The 20,230-nt window shown below is 50.4% G+C and overlaps 1 protein-coding gene across 1 annotated transcript in view; it reads right to left on the bottom strand.

Moving 5' to 3' along the window:
• Positions 1-7,755: 7,755 nt before the first annotated feature.
• Positions 7,756-20,230, bottom strand: part of CTDSPL (CTD small phosphatase like) — a 114,404-nt gene continuing 101,929 nt past the window's right edge. Inside the window, exons 7-9 of the mRNA XM_025038980.1 lie at positions 17,779-17,871; positions 14,807-14,992; positions 7,756-11,448 (exon numbers count right to left, since the gene is read on the bottom strand). Of these exons, the coding sequence (XP_024894748.1) occupies positions 11,323-11,448; positions 14,807-14,992; positions 17,779-17,871 (405 nt within the window). The 3' untranslated portion in view covers positions 7,756-11,322. The remainder of the gene's footprint in view (positions 11,449-14,806; positions 14,993-17,778; positions 17,872-20,230) is intronic.

Raw genomic sequence — 20,230 nt, 5'->3', positions numbered from 1 at the left:
TTGGCTCTGCTGACCTGGTGTGACCAGGGGAAACTAGGTAGGAGGGAAGATACAGAGTTACAGAAGCAGAGGCATAGCGGGACAGGTGAAACCAAGAGGTCACATTCCTTACACCCTTGTCCAGGGCTCCTGAAAGCAGGACTAGGCCCTCATGAGCTCGTAGTACACTGTGGGAAACACTCGACCCTCTCACAGAAGGCCAAGGTGGCCAAGCAGGTGTGTGTGGGTGGCGGGGGGAGCTGGGGAAGGAGTTTCCCAGAGCAGGGCGGGCAGAGGGGACAGGCTACAACTGCGTATTGATGCCTGGGGGGCCCCTCAGAACACCCTCTGGACACCATGTATGCTGCTGGGAAGGTCTCCCTCACTAGAACAGAGATCCCCCAGGCCAAGAGCTTGTCCTCTTGTTTGATGCCAGCTCCCAGCTGCCTGACACCCAGCAGGTACTCAGCAAACAGTCGTTGAAAGACTAAAACCTATGGCCTGTGCCTGGACTGAGAGAGAGTGAATGCAGAAGAGAGTCTGGGGCTCCGATTGCACCCAGAACTGCTGTTGCAGTTGATGGTCTGTGGGTGCGACCGTGACATGATTGATTGGCAGACACGGAGACTATGTAACAAGTAGTCTCAAGCAATAGAAAACATGGGATGACGCCAGGTGACAGGCATAGTGACATTTGTTGGTGACGGGTAATAGCGGTGACCAGTGACAGCGACCAGGGCACAAGCAGTGAGCAGAGCTACAACTCTGAGCTGTAGGTCGTGCGACAGTGTGAAATGGCAACAGAGTGAGTGACAGGGAGACTGGCTGGCCTCAGCACCGTGGTCGACAGGTGGGACAGGAAAGTCAACCTGGTGGCCAGAATATTGCAACTGGGCTGATTTCGCTGGGTGGGGACAGCACCGCACCCAAGGGGCTGGGAAGGTGCCCCAATATTCAGGTCTAAACTGGGGGGCCAAACTCTCAGGCTCCTAGGGCCTGAGGCCCTCATCCCCATGTAACCTGTGTTCCCTGTCTTCCGACTGGGCTCTGCAGGGGGCGGGGATGGGGGAAGAATTGCTCAACGGGTAGGGGGTCTTTTCTTTCCCCCCAGCAACCTCCCTTTCCCCCAGGAGGTCCTTTTCTCTCTCAGGGGGATCCCTTCCCCCTCCCCACAGAGAGTCCATCTAACTCACCAAGCCCCATCCCCCCACCCACCTGCAGATGTCCCTTTTCCCCTGGAGAACTCTTCCATCACCTACCCTAAATGGGGACCACTGCCCCCGCAGTGCCCTCTCCCTCCTCCTGGAAGACCCTTCTTTTCCTTGAGGGCTGGCTCCCTCCACTCGGGGCCCCTTTTCTTTGGCAGAGGCCCTCCTCTGACAAACTCTTATCTCCCCACCCCCGCTATGCCCCTCCTTTCCTGGGTGCCCCTCTGTACCCACTGGGCCCTCCTTCCTTCCCTCCATGCACCCTCCCTCCCCAGAGCCCCCTTCTCTCTTGACTTTCCCTTCCCACTTTCCTCCTCCAGATGTCCCCTTCTCTCCCCGAGTAGCCCCTCCTTCCCCCAGGTGCGCCCTCCCTTCCCTGGCCTCCGTGTCTCTCTCCCAGATTCTCGGCCCAGACACTCCCTTCTTTACCCCACCACCCCGTCCTTTCCCTGGTGTCCCCTCTTTCTACCTAGGTGCCCCCTCACTCCTCTGGTACCCCTCTGTCTCCCCCAGGGGCTCAACTTCCTCCTCCTGAAATACCTGTGAGGGGGCGGGCCCTGAGGTTACTTTGCATGACTTTTGGGAAGGGGAAGGGGCGCTGCCTGCTCCAGAGGAGGAAAGGAGAGCCTGGAGACCCCCGCCCAATATAATCTCTGCCTCTCTCTTTCCCGCAGGCCACTCCAGCCACAGCCTCCCTTGTCCCCATGAGTGTTCTCACTGGTTGGGCTGCTCGCTGCTTCCCCAGTTCTGCCAGCCCCTCGGCAACCCTGAGCCCTGTGCCCCCACACCGTACACCCCTGAATCTGAAAGGTCCTCGCCCCCACCCCCGCCCCGGGTTCTCCAGAGCCCCTTGCCCAGCTGTGCCCCATGCCCCTTCCCTGCCAGGCGTACCTGCTGGAAACTGCTGGTGCCTTCACCCTGCCTGTGGGCAGTGCTGGGCCTGGCATGGGGCCGGGCTCTGCCAACTGCCCTCCCTCCGCTGTAACTCAATCCCTGCTCCCTGCCCTGTAGGACACACCCCACTGCAGGGTGGGCTGGGCATTCAAACAGTCAATCAGTTAGTCAGTCAACAAACAATGGCTCAGCTCTTTGAGAGCCAAACCCCTCCTCAGGGTCATGGCTGGTCAGCCAGGCCTCACCTCCTGGGTAATGGTGCCTACAGAGAGCCGGAGATGGAGGCCTGGGCTGGGCCAAGATGTGGGTGTGGAATATACTATGACTCCCCTTTTCTGAAAGCCCAGTTGGGCTCCTGATTCCTGATCCCCAGGCCAGACACCCCAGCAAATTTTAGGAGGAAGCAGGATCAGGTTGGTGGGAGTATCGCAGAGGCTGTCTGGCTCTGTGAGACCCAGGTCACTTCAGGAGGTGAGGGAAGGTGCCCAGGGCTCTCTAGCCTCTCTGCTGTCCTCTCCACTCCCAGTTTGGGCTTAATGTCCAGCACAGCCCTCCACAGGGAGCCCTGATACCCATCGTGGGAGAGGCCAGTCCATGCTTACAGAGAAAACACCTCTCCCACACCCTGGGCTGCCTCTTCCTTTCCTTTCTGATTGGGGGCTGTGGAGGTGCTGGAAACAGAGCCTCCAGAGACACTTCCACTCCTTACCTTAGGCCAATGGCCACAGTCCCAGCCACAGCCCAACCAGTGTGGATGCGCCTTCAGGATACACTGCTAAAACCTGCCCATTGGCCTCAAAACCCTGCCCCATGTCCAGTCCTTACCCCCACAGCTCCCTGTTGCAGGGTAGGGGGGGCTCTAAGAAATCTGGGTTCAACTGAGCCTGGTAGGACCTACTGCCACGTACAACTGTGTTTGACAGATGGAGTCAGTACGTGAAAGGCACTTGGTCAGGCCCTGTGCACGTCTGACGTCGTGTGTGAGAGAATGCCTGTTTAATCCTGTTTCCAGTAAGTGACGGCGTGTTTGGCTCTGCCTGTGCATACCTGTTTCCCTGTCTCCCTTTGTCCCTGCGCCCAGCAAAATTCCATGGACTCACTTCTTCCCACTGCCTCATCTCAGAGTCTCTCCTCTGTCCACTCTGGCTGGTCTTTATTCCCACAGCCCCTAGAAATGGCTCTTTCCTTGTCATCAATGCCCCCTCTCGTCAAAGCTGGCCATTGGTTCTGTCTTTATCTTACCCTCCCAGTCACCCACCAGGGGACCCGCCGCCCACTCCTTCCTCTTGAAACAGCTCATGGCCCACGTTTCTTCCACAGCTGCTACATTGTCACTTTTTGGGCCTTTAAATGCCAGAGGACGCAGAGCTCAGGCCTTAGTGCCTGTCTCTTTTCCATTTTCTTTCCTACTTCCAGCTCCCAGGCTGTAAATACCACGGGGAATGCTAGTGTCTCTTCGGATCTCAACCCCCACTCCTCCCGAACCCCATCTAGCTGGTCACATCCTCCTGGCCCGGCTGACCTTGCACTTGACATCCACCTCAGATCACTCAGATCCACCTCCTCCCGGTCTCAGGAAATGGCATAAACATCCAGCTGGTTGTTCAGGCCCCCAAACCTGGGAGCCATCTGGGGTCCCTCTCCTTCCCTTCCATCCTCAGGGCAGCCACTGGCCAGTCTGGTTCATCCTGGACTCCAAGTCTGGCCAGCTCTCTCACAACTGCCCTGCTCTAGGAGCCAGCCTCTCTCACCACCTGGCAGCCCGAGCCTCCCTCTGTCTCTCTCGGTCTCTCTGGCCCCTATGTCCATCCTCCCATATAGCCAGAGGGATTTTTTTTAACCATAAATCAGATCACATCACTTACCTTTCAGTAGCTTCCTGAAAATAAAACCCCCAAATCGCCTGTTCCCCTGGCCGCATCTCCTACCACTCACTGCATTGCTGTGTTCTAGCTACAAGATTCTTTTTGTTCCTTAAGACGGCAACCTCATCTGCTCTCTGGACCTTGGCACTGCTGTCTCCTCTGCCTGGAAACCTCTCCCCTAGATCTCTGCACGGTACACCCTTTCCACATTCTGGCCTCAGCCATAATGGCATCTCCTCGGAGGGCCTTCCCTGACCACCGTAGTCCTCGTCCCATTCTCCGCTTGCCTCACCTTCTTAGCAATTTTAAAAGCTGACAACCTTACTGATAACGATCCTTGTTTAGTGTCTGTGTCCCCAGCTGCAATGTGAGCCCCTTGTGGGCAGGGCCTTGCTCACTGCTGTATCTCCATGTCTAGAATGGTGCCCGGTACACAGTAATTGTTTAATAAATATTTGTTGACATGCTCCTGTGGCCTGTGCCTGATCTGGTGGGGGTGTGTTTGGACTCTTTGCCAGGCTCTGTCCTGAAGCCCGGCCTCAGAGTTGACTGCTCACCAGAGCCAGGTTCCAACCCCAGCGGAAGCGCCTACTGGCTGAGTGACTTTGGAGACATTTCTTGGTTATTTCTCTGAGCTGACATTCTCTCCCCTGAGAAGGCAGGGGAGGTCACATCTGCCCACCACTCTTTGGGGCAGGACACCGTGTCTGGCACAATCCAGCCTTAGTGGCTTAGTGAGGGGCACAAAGGCCTCTCCAAGGCCCCTTCTGTCAGAATTCTCCAAGTCTCGGATTCTGAAGACCTTGGGTAGGCAAAACTGCCCTAGTCCAGAACAGCCCCATCCTGTAACCTGTGATCTCAGGCGCTGGAGAGACAGACAGTGGGCCCTAGGGCCTGGCCTGGGGCCAAGATAAGCAACACTGATTTGTCTCCAGTTCATGGGATCACGCCCACGGCACAGAGAGGAAACTGAGGCCCATGGTAGTGCTCACGGGCAGGGTGCTAGGAGGACAAGGAGGTGCCCAGCCTCTCCCCCCATTCCCTCCAAGAGCAGGAAGGGAGCTCCGCCACCACTTCTTCCTGTTTGGCCGCCCTCCCATGGATCAGGGCCTGGCGTCGGAAGGGCACTGAACCTGGCTCGCCTCGGTCAGCACCGCCCTGGCCATGACTCCCTCTTCCCCCTCGCCTCTTTCCGCTCCACATCCCTCCCCACACTCCCTCCAGGCAGGTTCCAGGGCTCCTGACTGTTAACTTTGTTCCTTCCAGGATCTTCCAAGGCCCAGCCTGCAACAGTCCTTATTAACAAAGGCAGAGGTGTGGCCTGGGGTGGGCGGGGCAGGCGCTGGAAGCCAGACCCGCCCCAGGCCCCGCCCCTTTAGCACCGCCCAATAGCCCCCGCCCCTTTAGGCCCCGCTTTCAGATTTCCTTAGCTCGGTTTCCCAGGTCACACTCGAGTCCCGTCCAGGCAGGTGCACAACGGCGCTCCTCGCGGAGACCAGGTCCTGCGGCCGGGTGCGCCCCGCCGGAGCGCGGACAGAGCGTGGGGGCTGGGCGTGCGACTGCCTGACTCGCGTCCTGAATCCCGCTGCCTGGAAAAAAGGCCCTTGAAGAGAGCAAACTTGGGCTCGCGTGGGCCTCCCACAGCTGGCTGCAGGTCTCAGAGGGGCAGTGACATAGGCACCGGGGCGCGCACGGCCCGAGAGCGACTACCCTGAGGATGCCGTGGGAATTTCCAGGGCCCGAGGAGGCGGGCCAAGTCCCTGTGTCCGAGGGGCCACCACACCGATAGGCCCCAAGAAGAGCCCTAGGTGTCTGCAAACGAGTAGGTGTCACTTCCTAGCAGACCCGTGTGTCCCTGCCCAGCCGCGCACCCAGACTGCTTGGGTGAGATCAGCTCAGCACCTCCTCAGGGCCAGTCAGCTGTTACTGACTTGGGAAAGGGGAATGGCAAGGCTCAGTTCCGGTGACCCAGAGCTCTAACGAGAAGTGGGGGTATCCACTCTGCTCCCCACCGCAGTGTAAAGTCAGGGCGCTGTTAACCACGTGGGGCGCTTTTCACAACCCATCCTCACTTCCGCCTTGGGAAAGTCTCCCAGTGCCCATGTGAGGTTTTCTCTGTACTTTTCTGGGTTTCCTTAAATTCTGGTGATGAACATGTATGACTGATAGTTCAGATAAAACCATACATGTCACCTCCCCTGAGCCCTGCCATAGCTCTTTCGACATACCTGGTGTCAGGCCTGGAACAGTTTGGGGGACTTTCTTTTCCTCCATAGCTGGTCAGGGCAGGGGTCCTCGGCCCTGGCTGCACCTGTGAGGCCTATGCTCAGAGATTTGCCTTTAAATGGTCTGGGATACTTGGGGGGATCTGATTTCTAAGAGTCCTCAGGTGATTCTACGGGGCAGCAAAGCCAGAGCTGAGAATCATTGAGCTATTAGGTGCAGCTGTAATGGAGGTTGGGGTGGAAAACTCTGGAGCCCACACGTCTTCCTCCCATGGGCCGGAGGGTCCAGTGAATTCTCCTCGGAGTTCAAGCTTTGTGGCCAGGCTAGCTGGTAGCTCTGAGCCTAGAGCAGCCTGTTGATCCACAGGCAGCCCTGGCATAGGTTCTGCCATGGAATCCTTCCAGGACTCTGCCACAGCCCCTACTGCACCCCTCATCCATAAGCTCAACAGACCCCCTTTGTCTTCCCTGGCTGGCTTTTCCCAGCCACTCCTCCCTGGCTTCTTTCTTGGTCCTAGAATACAGATGTTGTGTGCTCAAACAAAAAAAATCAGGAGATGAAATCACAGTATGTTCAAATCCCAAATAAGTGGCCTCTTAATGACCATTTGTCTTTCCACTTTATGCAAAGGTATGAAGCAGTCAGGGGTGGGTGGACAATGCCAGAGGAGGCAAAAGTAGGCAGAGAGGGCCAGGCGGCAGAGCGAGAGACAGAGGGATAGAGAGGGACACAGCTGAGGAGTCCAGAACCAGGGGAAGAAACTGGGGTGACCTTTCTGGCTGGCTAGCTACTCCATGGTGGCTAGGGCACCTAGGGGCAGAGCACAAACTGTGGGGGACTTGAGTTTTATTTCTGGGTAAATATTAGGCTTCCTGGGCTGACACATACACTGTCTGTATTGTTTGGGCTGAATGTACATGCCTGGTAGGATCCTGTATCCTTGTGGCAGACAGAACGGACTGCAGAACATTGTGTCACTGGCTTGTTTTCTCATCCACAAAACGGGATGACCAAACTGCTTAGTTTTCTGACACTGGTGTTATCTGAATTAGGTGTCATTATGAAGTGTTCTAAGAATGGTGAGGCCATTCTGAAGGCTCTGCCAGGAGTTCCTAGCAGAGGGGGTACTCGCTGCCCTCTCACCTTCATGTGTGGAGGGGCTGGGCTGAGGGCAATGTCTGCAGGATGCCCCACTGTGAGAAAAGTCTCTTGAAGGTCCTTAGTCCTTCTAGTCTCTTGCCATGCTTCATCTGGTAATCACAGCATCCCAGTCAGTGTACCCTGGGCTGTGAGTTTAGGCACCCAAAACAGCATACACCATGCCTGTGGCTCTTATGGGGTGGGGGATACAGTTCGCTTAGGCTGCATTTGGAAAGGGCTGGAAGCCTTGTGGGAGGATGGTGAACCAGACGGCTTCTGACAAGCCAGTGGGACAGAATGGGTGTCTAGCTCCCCCTGGAGTCAAGGTTGGTGGCTCCTGGGATCCTGAGGCCCTGCTCTCCCATCCATCCCTGCTGTGCAGGGGCAGAGAACAGAGTGAGGAGAAGCACTGCCGGTAGAGAAGCAGTCCATCCACAAGAGAGCGCAGTTTCACGTGTTTATTTTTGGCAGGAAGGAAATCATTGCAAGCCTCTTGACAAACAATGCTCGCCCCTGCAAACGTGCACATTCCACATGTAGCATTTCCACGTAATGCTGGATTGTTTATCACATTCAAATGTCCAACAGAAAGCCATGACTACCTAGACACCAGCATCTCTACTACTTGCGGGGTGGGAAGTGAGGGGTGTTAGTCTGCAGAGAAGCTCCCTGGAGAATGGAACAGGAACAGACACCATCAAATTACAGTAAAATGGGAACAGAGGCAGCCAGTCAGTTTTGCACAGGTAACTGCAAGCACTTCAAGCCATCCCCTCTTCTCTAATCCTGGCATGCCAACTGTCCATCACAGCACCTTTAAAAGCAGAGGCACAAACGTCACGAGTGTTTGACCATAGGGCTGTGTGGTTCTGGATTTTATTAGAAAGCCATCTTTAAAATACAGGGTTGTAAAATGTTGCCAGGTTATAGACTTACAGATTTCTTTTTTATACCAAAAGTTCAAATGCTGCAACCATGACAAGTCTTTAGGGCATTCTCATGTCTCCAGAGTCATCTCATCAAAATTGCACCATGTCAAAGGAGCTTCCCCACCAACCATCGGCCATGACAGGTGGTATTCCTTTTTAGTATACAAATGCATTGTTTACAAATAGCTAATGGGTGAAACCACAGATCCACATGTAGTATTCCAGAGCAATGGAAGACAGAGCAGTAACAAGCTCAGATGTGCCTGGGCACCTCCACTCGAGGTCCGGCCAGAGATGTCATAGCATCATAGTGGCCAGAGTCCATGATGCAAGGTATCCTGTCCCAGATCTTAATGTAAAAAAATACTTGTTCAGAAGACTGTGTTTTAACCTGGTACAGAGAGGACCATGGAAACTCAGGACATCAGATTTCTCTTTTGGCTGAAGAGTTAGGGATGTTTTGGTAACATTGGAAGTATATGGCACAGAGAAATAGCTAATAGGTTTCAATTAGGTTTTAAAGCCCACCATTTAATAAAGGTAATTAAAAAAACAATACCCGTATATTTACCTTAAAAACATAAACCCCAAACATTCATCTCATTTCTGGGCCTCATGTTAGAATTCTATTGCTTCATTTACATGTAGATGATTAAAAATATATATATATATATAGATAGATATACTTTGATTATGTACATAAAGCAGAATCAAGGGTTAAAATAAAAATGGAATTTTGGAGTATGGTCAAATAAGGTGCACAGAATCCAGAACCCCAGAGGGTTTACTGGCCCTCCCGAGACGTTCTGTGTCTGTGGCGACAGAAACCGGGCCCCGACCTCAACGGCTCTCCACGGGACTTGTGCATGGCGTGCACGGTTTCAGGAACTACTAGGTGAAGTGTCTGGCTCAAGCCTGCCAAGTGTCTTCACTCCATCGGTCACTATTCCTAGGTTCGATTTCCCTGAAATCTTCTAGATTTTCAGCCCTCTCTGCCCCCCGCCACCCCCTGTTCCAAACTGGACCTTGTGATGCCAACAAAAGGGGAGCACGGGTGAGGCTCTAAGGCTCTCATCAGGACTGAGTTCTATGTGGATTTCGATATGACAGACACTTGACTGCAATAATCAAGACATTTAAGGCAGCGGGTTCATTTAATGACTAGTTTTCCAAATCAGAGTTTATGGCATGTGCAGATCTGCCATGTAACTGTTTTTATCTATGGTAATGCCTGGCAAGGGGCTGTTTCTATTTTAATTGGCATGTGGATTACTGGGTTTGGAGCACTCAGAATGTTGGGAGACCTGGTTACCCCTGAATACTCACTTCTCTTCTGAACGCCGGGCAGTCCACAGACCAAAGCGCTGTTGGGAGGACATAATTGGCAGCTGGCTTCATTATTTTGTGAATAATAGCAAAAAAGAAATTTTACTTTGACCCCCAATTTCCAGTTTTCTTAGTGCCAGTTGCTCCCACCAGAACTCTGGCAGAGGCCCAACCTGCAGAGGACTAAGGCAACGGTGCCAACACAAAAGGGTTCTTTTTAATTATTTTTAAGAGTAACACTTTAAAGACTATCTTGTTGTCAAACAAGGAACATGGCACTGCTTAAGAACATCTCACTGGGAAAGGCTGCAAAGGGAGCTCTGGCTCCGGGAGAGAGTCCTTCCTCTCTGGTTGGGGACAGTGAGTCCCACGTCTAGACAGGCTTCCCCAACCCTCGGCTCAGAAGTAGGCTATGCTTCAAAAGAGAAGACCCAGAGATGGACTTGGGGCCATATCAGCGTGGTGGTTGGTTGAGGCCGCAGGTTCTCAGGAGAGAACAGTCAGCTTCTCACAGGATCTGATGTTGACTGCGGTTGAAAATGGCACCACTTGTGTGGTGTGTCGGCCCTTTTGGCTTCGTACCCTTATGAACTCCCATGGCCAGGGCCAGGGCAGGGGTACAGGTGGTGCAGTCTGCGATAGGGTGGGACACCTACATTTCTAACCCTGTCTGAGTGTGCAGCTTAGCAGTGAGCAGATTCTGAGCATTAGGCACAGTGGCAAAGAACAGTGTAACAGCCGCTGGTCAATTCCATTTGGTGGCAGCACGGTAGCAGCAAAGAAAATTCCCAAACAGCTCCATTATATATCCAGCTTTCGGAAAGGAAAGATTTAAAAATCAATAAACAGAATAAAAAAAAAAAAAGTCTAAGGGTTTGAGTTTCTTGTAACTGCTCTACCTAACCAACAACAAAACAAAACACGTACGGAAGTATGGCAGTTGTGTGAAAGCAGAAGTGACATGATGACACTTTTCGAAGGAAAAATGTGACCTCAGGACCAATTTGTCACCCTCAGAAATCATAATAATATAAAACAATTGATTGTTTCATAAAGTGTTGAGCCACACAATTGCAAATATATCCCAAACTGGGTCCGAAATGAATGGAGACAGACACAGTCACAGTCACAGTCACAAACCCTCCTACCAGGAGTCTGAGCCTGCAGCATGCCACCGGTTGTCAGCACAGTCACACCTGTTGGGAAACAGGCTCCTATGACTTACCCTCATCCCTCACCCCACCCCCCCAAGTTCTAGAAAATCGTAATATTTATCTTCTTAGAGAATCTAAGACAATAAAAGACTGGAAATATGTTGTGTAGAAAAATTAACTCTCAGCTTAAAATAACATTCAAAAAGGCACTTCATCCTGTAGGAAAGAGATTCTGAGTTGGGTCAGCTGCTCTGAGCTGGGCTAGAGGGGACAGGTTGTCCGCTTGGAAGGGAGGACAGTTGAAAGGAAGTCCGATAGATATCAAGCTTTTTTTTTTTTTTCATTTTTTTCTTTTTGGTATGTTTTAAGAAAAGCAAATCCAGTAAAATGCATGTCCCTTTATGAAATTCATTAAAAGAGTTCGTTTTAAAATAGTTGTTTCTGTTCTTAAAAAAATAAAACAGGTAGGTATGGCCACATTCACCCCACAGCCTGGAACACGGAGTGTCCTCACTTTCAGCTCACAGGGAGCCGAGGCCAGGCAGGTCCCCAAGGCTGGGGGTTCCAGAGTGCACAGGCAGGAGGCGGGCAGAGGCCGGGGCTACCTATTGCAGAGTCTGTGCAGCATGCTGTACACGTCGTCTTCCCGGCTCAGGCCCTCAAAGAAGGGGATGAGGTCCAGTAGCTCCGTGTCTGTCATGTCATCGAACCAGGACTGCACAGGCACCTGGAAGACAGTGCACGGAGGGGACAGCTGAACTGTATGTAGGGCTGCAGGCTGCTCCGAGCCTGACTGGGTCAGGAGGACAGTTATCTAGCAAATCACCACCATCATCATTTTGTTTGTTCTTTTCTCCCAACTAAGATCAATCCACAGTGACCTGGTTCGGGAGATGGCCCAGGAAGGCAAGGTTACGCGTGCCCAGTTTGTGTGCATTTTGCATGTTTTGTTTTCCTGCCTCAGAAAAGGCAGCTGGAGCGTAGAATATGTGAGAACTAGCCTTGCTGCTTGCCAAGTTCCTCAAACCAGCGCCTCACACCTCAGAGCACCTGGAGGCAGAGGTTACCTGCCTGCCAACTACCGACACCAGGGAGCCTATATATAAGGCACAGGAGGTCACTGTGGCATGTTGTATGGCAAAGAGAAGTGAAGAACTTCCTCCCACACTCGGCAGTGACCAGTTAAAAGGAGAAGTATAACATTTCAGGACAATCTAAAGCCATGGGCCAAGACAGGATTTTTCCTTAGTTTTAGACAGAGAGGTGGTAGTAGGTATTATCCAGGGAGAAGAGATTAAGGGGAAACCAAAAAAGTTTAAAAGTAATATTTTGACTCTTTTACAAATCTAAAGACCACTTATAAACATAACAATTCATTAGGTAATTAAAAAAATAAACAAGGTAAGGATTACCAAAAATTAACTTCTCCTAGGGGAAGAAGCAGAAATGGGGGAGAGGGCAGAAATGGACACAAGACTTCTCTAAATTCATCTTTGTCCATAGTTTTGATGTTGGTACCATGTAAATGTATCATCGCATGATTGAAATAAAATTAAACCATTAATAAAGAAAGCAATAAAACATGAACCTAAGTGTATATAAAATTGGTGATATAACCACACAGAATTATTTCAAGTAATTTTAAAAGACAGTGTTCTGTCTATACGTTTCCCCCCCAACCCTAAATGCATTCAATTGTCTTATTAGTAATAATATTAGTACTGCTATTTTGAAGTTATTATACATACTATAGAATAAATCAAATGTATAATGATATATGTATTTTTAGAATTAAGAGTTTCAGCATAATAGAAGATACAAAAACAAAGAAATAAAAATCCTATCCTGTTATTACATTGAATTGGAAAAACAAACGAATTAATGATTTAGTTTTCATTCTAAAAATATGCATATTTTAGCTCTGTCCCATAGAAAGGGCTAGAAGCAAAGGACATCCCAGTAACAATAAGAACCCACCCAAACTGTAATCTCTAAATACCATTTCCACTAATAGGAACCAAGCTCCATAGAAAAATGGCTGATTCCAGGGCTAAAGCAGGAAATGGACAAGATAAGCCTAGAACATCTTGTTGTACCAGAAAGCAGGAAGCTATTAAACACTACTGTTATTTGAACGGGTGTCCACTGGCCAAAGGTGAAGATTTGAGCGCACAAAATAATAATAAATGGAGTAAACTGTAACGATTAAAAAAAAAAAAAAATCCATGAGTACATGATGATACTAAAAAAAAAAATTGTTGGTTACTTTCGGAGGTTGCTAGAACACTAATTAACTTATTACTCTGAAATTGCAGAATTAAAGAAAAAGAACCAAGACTATACTCTGACTTCCCCATTCAAACATTCAAACTGAATATTAGGGTAATTGAGCACTCAATGAAGGAAAGTTTGATAAAAAAAAATAGAATTCCAGCCAATAAATGCAGAAAGAATGAGAGAATTTAGCAATCACCAATTTTGCAATTTCTAGTGAAATAGTGGATGTAGGCAATGATCAATGACTGCCAAAATTTTTAGATGAAAGAGTGATGGGGAATTTTAAAATGGAAGAATCAGGTGAATGCCACCTGAATCCAAAGATCAATTTAAAATCTTTACGAGTGGGTCAACTGACATTATGTGTCTCCTGATGTGATACCACGAAGGTATACGATACCACCTATAATGTATTCTTAAAAAAAAAAAAAATTGAACCTGAATCTTCTCAGGGATAAGCAATCTAACTACTTGTTTAAAGAAAATATATTGGCTAGAAAAACATATTAAATGCCATCATGAGGCTGCAACTAAGCAAATTCAGAATGTAGGAAATTTCTATTAGACAAATAACAAGAATTTCTTCAACAAACAAAAGGCATGGAAGAAAAAAGGGAGAGAGGAAGAAGTGTTAAGGTCATTAAAAAAATTAAGAGACATATTAACCAAAGCAATGCATGGACCTTGTTTGGATTCTGATGCAATCAATCCAAACATAAGATAACATTTTGAGGTAACAGGGAAAATATGAATACAGTCTGGATATTAGATAATAGTAAGAAACTGTTAGTTTTGTCAGATGTGATAATGAAATTGTGATTGTATTATAAAGCAATTCTTATCTGTTAGAGCCACATTATAAAATGCATTATGTTGAATTTAACTCAGTAAAGTGAACATATTTAAATATAATAAATTTTGAAAGTTTATTAAAATAATGACCAATCACTAACTCACTGAATCTAGTTTGAATTAATTTCTACTTTAAGTGGAGCAATCCAGTTCTGGACTCAAGGGAAAGACCTTGTTTAGGAAGAAGCCTCCTCTCCAGGGAAAGCTGCCTGGGCTTAGGGCCTGGTGTGGTGGCCACTGCTGAGGGGTCAGCAGTCACCAGTGGGCCTGACTGATCTCTCTTCCCCTGCAGACGTAGGGTGGGAGGTGGGAGGTCATCTCTGCCTTGCTCTGAGAGTCATACTGCACCCAGTGAGTAGACACGAAAGGCCGCCATGCTCTGGGGAGTTTTAAGTAGGAAATGTTCCCATTGCATACTTTTAAAATATCACAAGGGGGCGTAAAGCCTGCCAGCCTTATCTAAAGACCTTACAGAAGTGTTTTGTTCATTTCTGTTTCAGGAATACTTCTGTTGAAGAGGTCGCCCAGTCCTTCTGAGTCTTTAGGGGTCCCAAAGTCCAGGGCAGCAGCCAGCTCCAGGCAGTTAACGACAGACAGAACCCTTCTCAGTAATAACATTAAAAATGTTAAGGAGAAGATACAGGCTGGTTGGGCACTTGCCCAGTGCAAGCACTGTTCCAAGCGCTTTTCACGTTCTGCCACAGTGACTCCGATAATCCTATGAGATCAGCAGTCCTACGATCCCCACTTGACAGATGAGGCAACTGAGGCTCAGAGAGGTGAAAGAACTTGGTTAAGGTCATGCAGCTGCTAAGTGGCAGAGTTGGGATATCACGAGGACAAGGCCAGGAAACTTTGCAAGGGGGCATGAAGGTACCAATGTGGTGGCTGCCCAGCAAGACAGAGCTCAGGTGGAGCCCCACATTCTTTTTTTGGCGGGGAAGGGAGTTACTTACTGCATTCTCAGGGTGGAAGATGTACGAGGCAGGAGAATTGTCGACGATGATCACTTTGCTCAGCTCCCGTCCAAGGCGACTCAGGTCTTTCACATAGTTCCCACGGTGGAAAACACACGATTCTCTGAAGAGCCGGGCTCGGAACACGCCCCAGCGGTCCAGCAGGTCAGCCACAGGGTCTGCGTACTGGAAAGCAGGTGTCGCAATGAAGGCTGGGTGCCTGAAAGAGCCTGGAAACCCTGATCTACTGTGGCAAGATGTAGCTTACTTTTCTAAAAAGGGATTTAAATCATCGGATGTTTTAGGATCCTGGTTATTTTCCTCTCTATGTGTGCAAGACACCCCGGATTCTTTCATTTCTCTCACTTCTCATATCCAAGCCATCAAAAATTCTTGTCAGTTCCATCTCCCAAAATATCTTGAATTCACCTGCATCTCTCTATACTAGTCACCGCCCTAATCCAGGTCTCTGTAATCTCTGGGCTGGGGTGGCTGCCTGAGCCTCTAGAGTCTTCTCTTCCCCTTGGGCCTTCTTTCCAGTCCGTTTACCTGGAATAAGGCCCATACTCTTTGCAGCCGTATCCTGCATGGCTGCAGCTGAAAAATTTCTTGACCTCTCACCTCCATCTCAAATCATCTCAGTGTGGCTTGAGCCACGCTGGTGTTGAACTTGGTTAGAACCTCTGCATTAGTGTTCCCTCTACATGGAATAGTCTCTCTCGCCTGCTCTCTGCATGAACCTTTCCTGTCTCCTCGTTTCAGGTCTTGGCTTCCCCTACCACCCATCTAGAGACCTCCTACCTCTTCCTTTCTGGATACTACTCTATGACCTCATAGTAATTTCCTTCACAGAGCTTATCACCACATGGGAGTACTTTATTTTCTCTGCACTTGTTCAGGCCCAAGCCTTGCCTATCGTGTTCACCATGACATCCCTAGCACCTTGCAGAGTGCCTACCTCATGGTAGGGCTCAGGAAATACTAGTTTCAACAGTGAATGAATGCATTGACTTGGAATCTGGCTTGTGTGGCATATGGCCACACTGCCCCCTAGAGGTGCTCTGAGCAACAGGGCCAGACCAGCCCCTGACTGTCTCAGGATGGGGCCCAGAACCCACTTGCATTTACTTGGAGCTCAGGAGTTTATGGGAAGGAGTCTGAGCCCAGCTTACAGTTGGGGTTCATCCTTCTCTCATGGCCTGGGGAGTTTTCTCCAAAGCAGGCTGAACTGGATAGAGATCAAGGGGTCGGACTGAGTGGCTGGAGCGGGAGGCAAACGAGGAGCAGTTCTAATCCCGATGTGAGGTAAGGCCTCAGCACCAAGACAACAGTGAGGGGCACAGCCAGGTGTCACCAGGGACCCAGCAACTCTGCCTGGGGGGCAGGAAGCAACCGAGGCTGGTGGTGTTGGGAATCCCAGGAGAGGACTTCACAGCAACCCCTGAGTGCAGAGGAAATGCCGGCAGGGCTACAGTGCTATAAGTTGCAGCTCTGAGGCCATGGCCGTCTTCCTCTCTCCAGAGACATCCTGAGCGAGGCAGAGTCCAGGAGCAGGCTGTATTTCCTGTTGACCAAGTAGGGTGAGAACTCAGGGCACTGCAGTTTCCTGCTGGTGAGGACAGCCAAGCACCACGTGTGTGGGTTATAGGGGGGCTGGTTCTAGATGGAAAGATGATTAATTCCTCATAATCATTAACACTGGTGGTGGCATACATCTTTCCAGGGAGTGCCTAAGTCTAGGGGCTCCAGGCCTCAGAGATGAATGTGGGGAACGTAAGCTTCACGAGGGCAGGGACTCTGTCTCTTTTGTTCTCTGCTGTATATATCTCCAGTGCCTAGTACAGTGCTTGATACACAGTAGGTACTAAGCAAATGCCTGTCGGGTGAATGAGTGAATGAAGGAAACTAAGATGAGGATGCAGATATTGAAGGGGTCTGACGGTCAGCTTAAGAGCTCCTGTGGGCCCCTGTGTGGTTGGCCAGGAGGTCCATTGCACCAATGGGAGCTGAGCCAAGACCTGGGGAGTGTCCACCTGTCAGCAGAACCTGTGCATCGGGGAAGAAAAGAGGCTGGAAGGCTGCACTGGGGAGCTGGTCTGGCTGAGCCAGGCTGGAGGAGCAGTGGAGAAAAGCTGGAGAGACAGATGGAGGGGCAGGTGGGAGCAATCCCGGCTAAGAGACCAAACAAGGATGTTTAAGCCAGGGCTGGGGACTACGCCAAGGAAGAGTGTTTTCAATTTCGCCAAAGAAAAAACAACTTTCAATCCACCGACACCAGCACAATCTTCCTGTTCATTATTTCTTTGGTTATCACTTCAGGCTCCTCAGCACCCCAGAGCACTGTCAGAAGAGCCATCGACACTACGATACGATTAGTCTTGGTACCATTCATCTGAAAGACTTCCACATTATTCTCCTTTTTAGTATGCAAGAGTAAGGCCCACAAGGTAAATGAATTTATCCCCAATTTAGAGAAGAAATTGAGGTCAGAGATAAAAAGTAACTTGCCTGAGATCACAGGGCTCATTAGGGCAGTGAGAACTCTCATTCGGCCCAGGCACGTGTGAATCTCTGACACTTATCTCTCCCCCGAACCCGTGCAAGCTAACCCAGGGCACAGAGGCCTGAGCTTCTAATATTTGGTTGCCAGTGAATAGATGAGATGCCTTTCTCGGTTATGCTGAGCACATTTCTGATTTCTTGCTCCGTGGATACAACCAGCTTCAGGTGGCTGCATGAAGCAACTTCAACTTCATGGAGCATCTGTTCCAAGCGCTCCCTGTCACCATGGTAACCCAGAAGCCTTTCAGGCTGGCGCTGTGCACATGGCCTGCATCCATCCCATCTGGAGTGGGAATGTGTCACCATAGAAACAGCTTCCTCCACCTTAACAAAGGGCTGTTTGACAGACAGGGGGTAGGGGCGGAGAGGCTGTTTGGGGCTGAGAGCTCAGGGCTGGGAGCAGGACTCACCTTGGCTAAGCTGGCAGTGAAGAGCACACACTCGAAGAGCTGCCCCATCCTCTGGAGGAACTCGTCCACATGTGGCCGCTTCAGCACATACACCTGCAACGGCAGGAAACAGGAAGCCGGTCAGTCATAGTGGTTGCTGGGGATGGTGGGGGCCCAACCGCCAGTGTCGGAAGAATTCCCAAAATAGTTCCTGCCTCGGGCCCCCAGGATCTATGTGTGGTAATGAAGACTCAGATTGTATGAAGGGCTATGTAGGCTGATGTGGCACTTCAGGCCAGATCCACTCTTCAGAATGGGCACCGGGTCTGCGTTTGGTACAGATGCTCCTCCCAAGGGAGAAAGGGAAGCTGACCATGGTACTGAGGTTCCTGTGGATTTTCAGAACCAGTGAGTGGAAGGGATGTGCCCTGTTTGTGAGAAACGATTCATTTACTTCACATGTCTTTCTCGGCACATGCTTTGGGTCAGGCCTATGTGGACACAGGCCATGGTCCGGGGGGTGTCCTTTTGGAGGTCCAGCCCTGGTCCGGCAGGTCTGGGATTGCTCTGCTGCCACTTTCTCTTCTAACTGGAATACCGCCCCTTGCTAGGAAGGCCTAGGGAGGAAGAAGAGGCCTTGCAAAGCTGCAAGAGTGCCTTCTTTGTTGGCTTAGGAAGCCGTCTACGAGGTACCACAAAGGCTGCTCTGCTTGGGCTTGGTACAGAAACAAACACTGCAGGGCGGCCTAGTCCCAGACCTCAGAAACAAGTCATCGGGAGGGGCTTCCAAGCAGAGGGGGCAGAGAGTAGCTTCTAGCGTGGCGGGGCTCTGGGCTCCTGCCTTGGGACCCTGAACAAATGTTAGGAAATGAGGGAGATGGGAGAGAAGGCAAAGCTGGTGAAGGAGGTAGGAGGGAAAGACTAATTAAAACTTGAAAAAAAAATTCCATTCGAAATTAGCTACTTCCCTAAAATAAATCAAACTTGTTAAAATCCAATTCATTTCACATACACTGAGCCCCAAATCTGTGCTCAGCCTGAAGTAGCTATAAAGATGAATAAAACGCAGGCCTTGCCCTTGAAGAGCTCACAGTCTAGAGCAGACATACACGAAAATGTGTCAAAATAAACATGCATAATGAAAGTTATAGCAGAAGGATAAATCAAGGACGATGAATTCCCCTCTCAAGGGGAAGGAATCACAGAAGGTAACACCGGTCCTGGACCTTGGAGGGTGAATAGGAGTTCACCAGGCTGATAAGGACAAGTGAGCTTCCAGGCAGAGGAAACAGTATAAGCATGACACCTGGCCTGAAAATACTTGGGGTGCTAGAGAATGGCCAGAGCCCTCCATGACTGGCCCTTCAGAGGCAGTGATAAAAGAGGGGAGATGGGGGATAGGAGAAGTAGCGGTTGAAGATGAAGTGTGACAGGCAGGTTGGGGTGAGTATGTGTGGGGCCGTGAATAGCAGATGGAACAGGCTGGGTTTCCCACAGGAGATGTATGAGAGGGAAATGGGGCTCTATCATACAGAGGAGGTGCTGCTGGCAGAGGGATTCTACACAGAGCCAGGACTTGGTGGTAAGCTTGTGGCCGACTGACAGTGGAGCGAGGGGCCAGAGGAGCAGAATGGCCTGGCTGGGGGCGAGGTGTGTCAACGGGGCTCTGAGGAGCTGGGAGGCAGTGTGGGGGTTGAGGGCAGGGCCTGTGGCTGCAGTAGCTCCAGGCGCCCACTTTGCCTGTGAGACTCTTGGTGCCAGGCAACGGGTATGGCCTGGGGTCCTCAGTCTCCCTGGGAATACTGCTTGGAAAGCAAGCTTTCCTACATGTGAAGGGCGGGAGATTGACTTGGAAACTCTGCTGTTGGTGCCTCTGGCAGAGAGGAAGGTCCTGGGCCCGGATGCCGGCGTCCAGGCCCGCGTCCCCGTGCAAGTAACCAAGAATAGGCCCATTGGGACCTGCACAGCCTATCCTGGATTACTTGAACGAGGCCACGGCCTTCGCCAGGGCCTTGGTCCTCCTCTTGGCGCCTGTGGCTTCATTCCCTCAGGAGAGAGGTTTTGATCCCAGCCCTGGTGCCCTGGGGTATCTATCACCAAGATAATCATAGAACGGTCTGGAGGGAGGCTGGAGGAGCTGGGTTGGGTCCTTCGAGGATGGTTTGGCCATGGCAGGTCAGGCCCAAGGGTCATGCTCACAGTCACGAGGTATTAATTTCTCTCCTAATTCTGCCATACCAGTGGACAGCCTCTCCTTTGTCTCATTACTTTGTAACATGAGCCAAGATAATAAATGCAGAAGCCTTAACTGCTTCTCAGATACCAAGTTAATTCAGTTGATGTTTCTGCAAATGTTAAATGCCCAAAGTGCCTGCTGTTTTGGTTCCCTGATGGCGTCTAAAAGCATGAAGTGTGGAGATGCTGAGGCCAAAGCTGCCTTTCCCAGGGAGGGCTTCCTGGCCAGACAACTTGG

This window comes from Pteropus alecto, unplaced genomic scaffold (genome assembly GCF_000325575.1).
Source record: "Pteropus alecto unplaced genomic scaffold, ASM32557v1 scaffold10, whole genome shotgun sequence".
NCBI lineage: Eukaryota > Metazoa > Chordata > Mammalia > Chiroptera > Pteropodidae > Pteropus > Pteropus alecto.
This window is presented reverse-complemented; position numbering and strand designations above follow the sequence as displayed.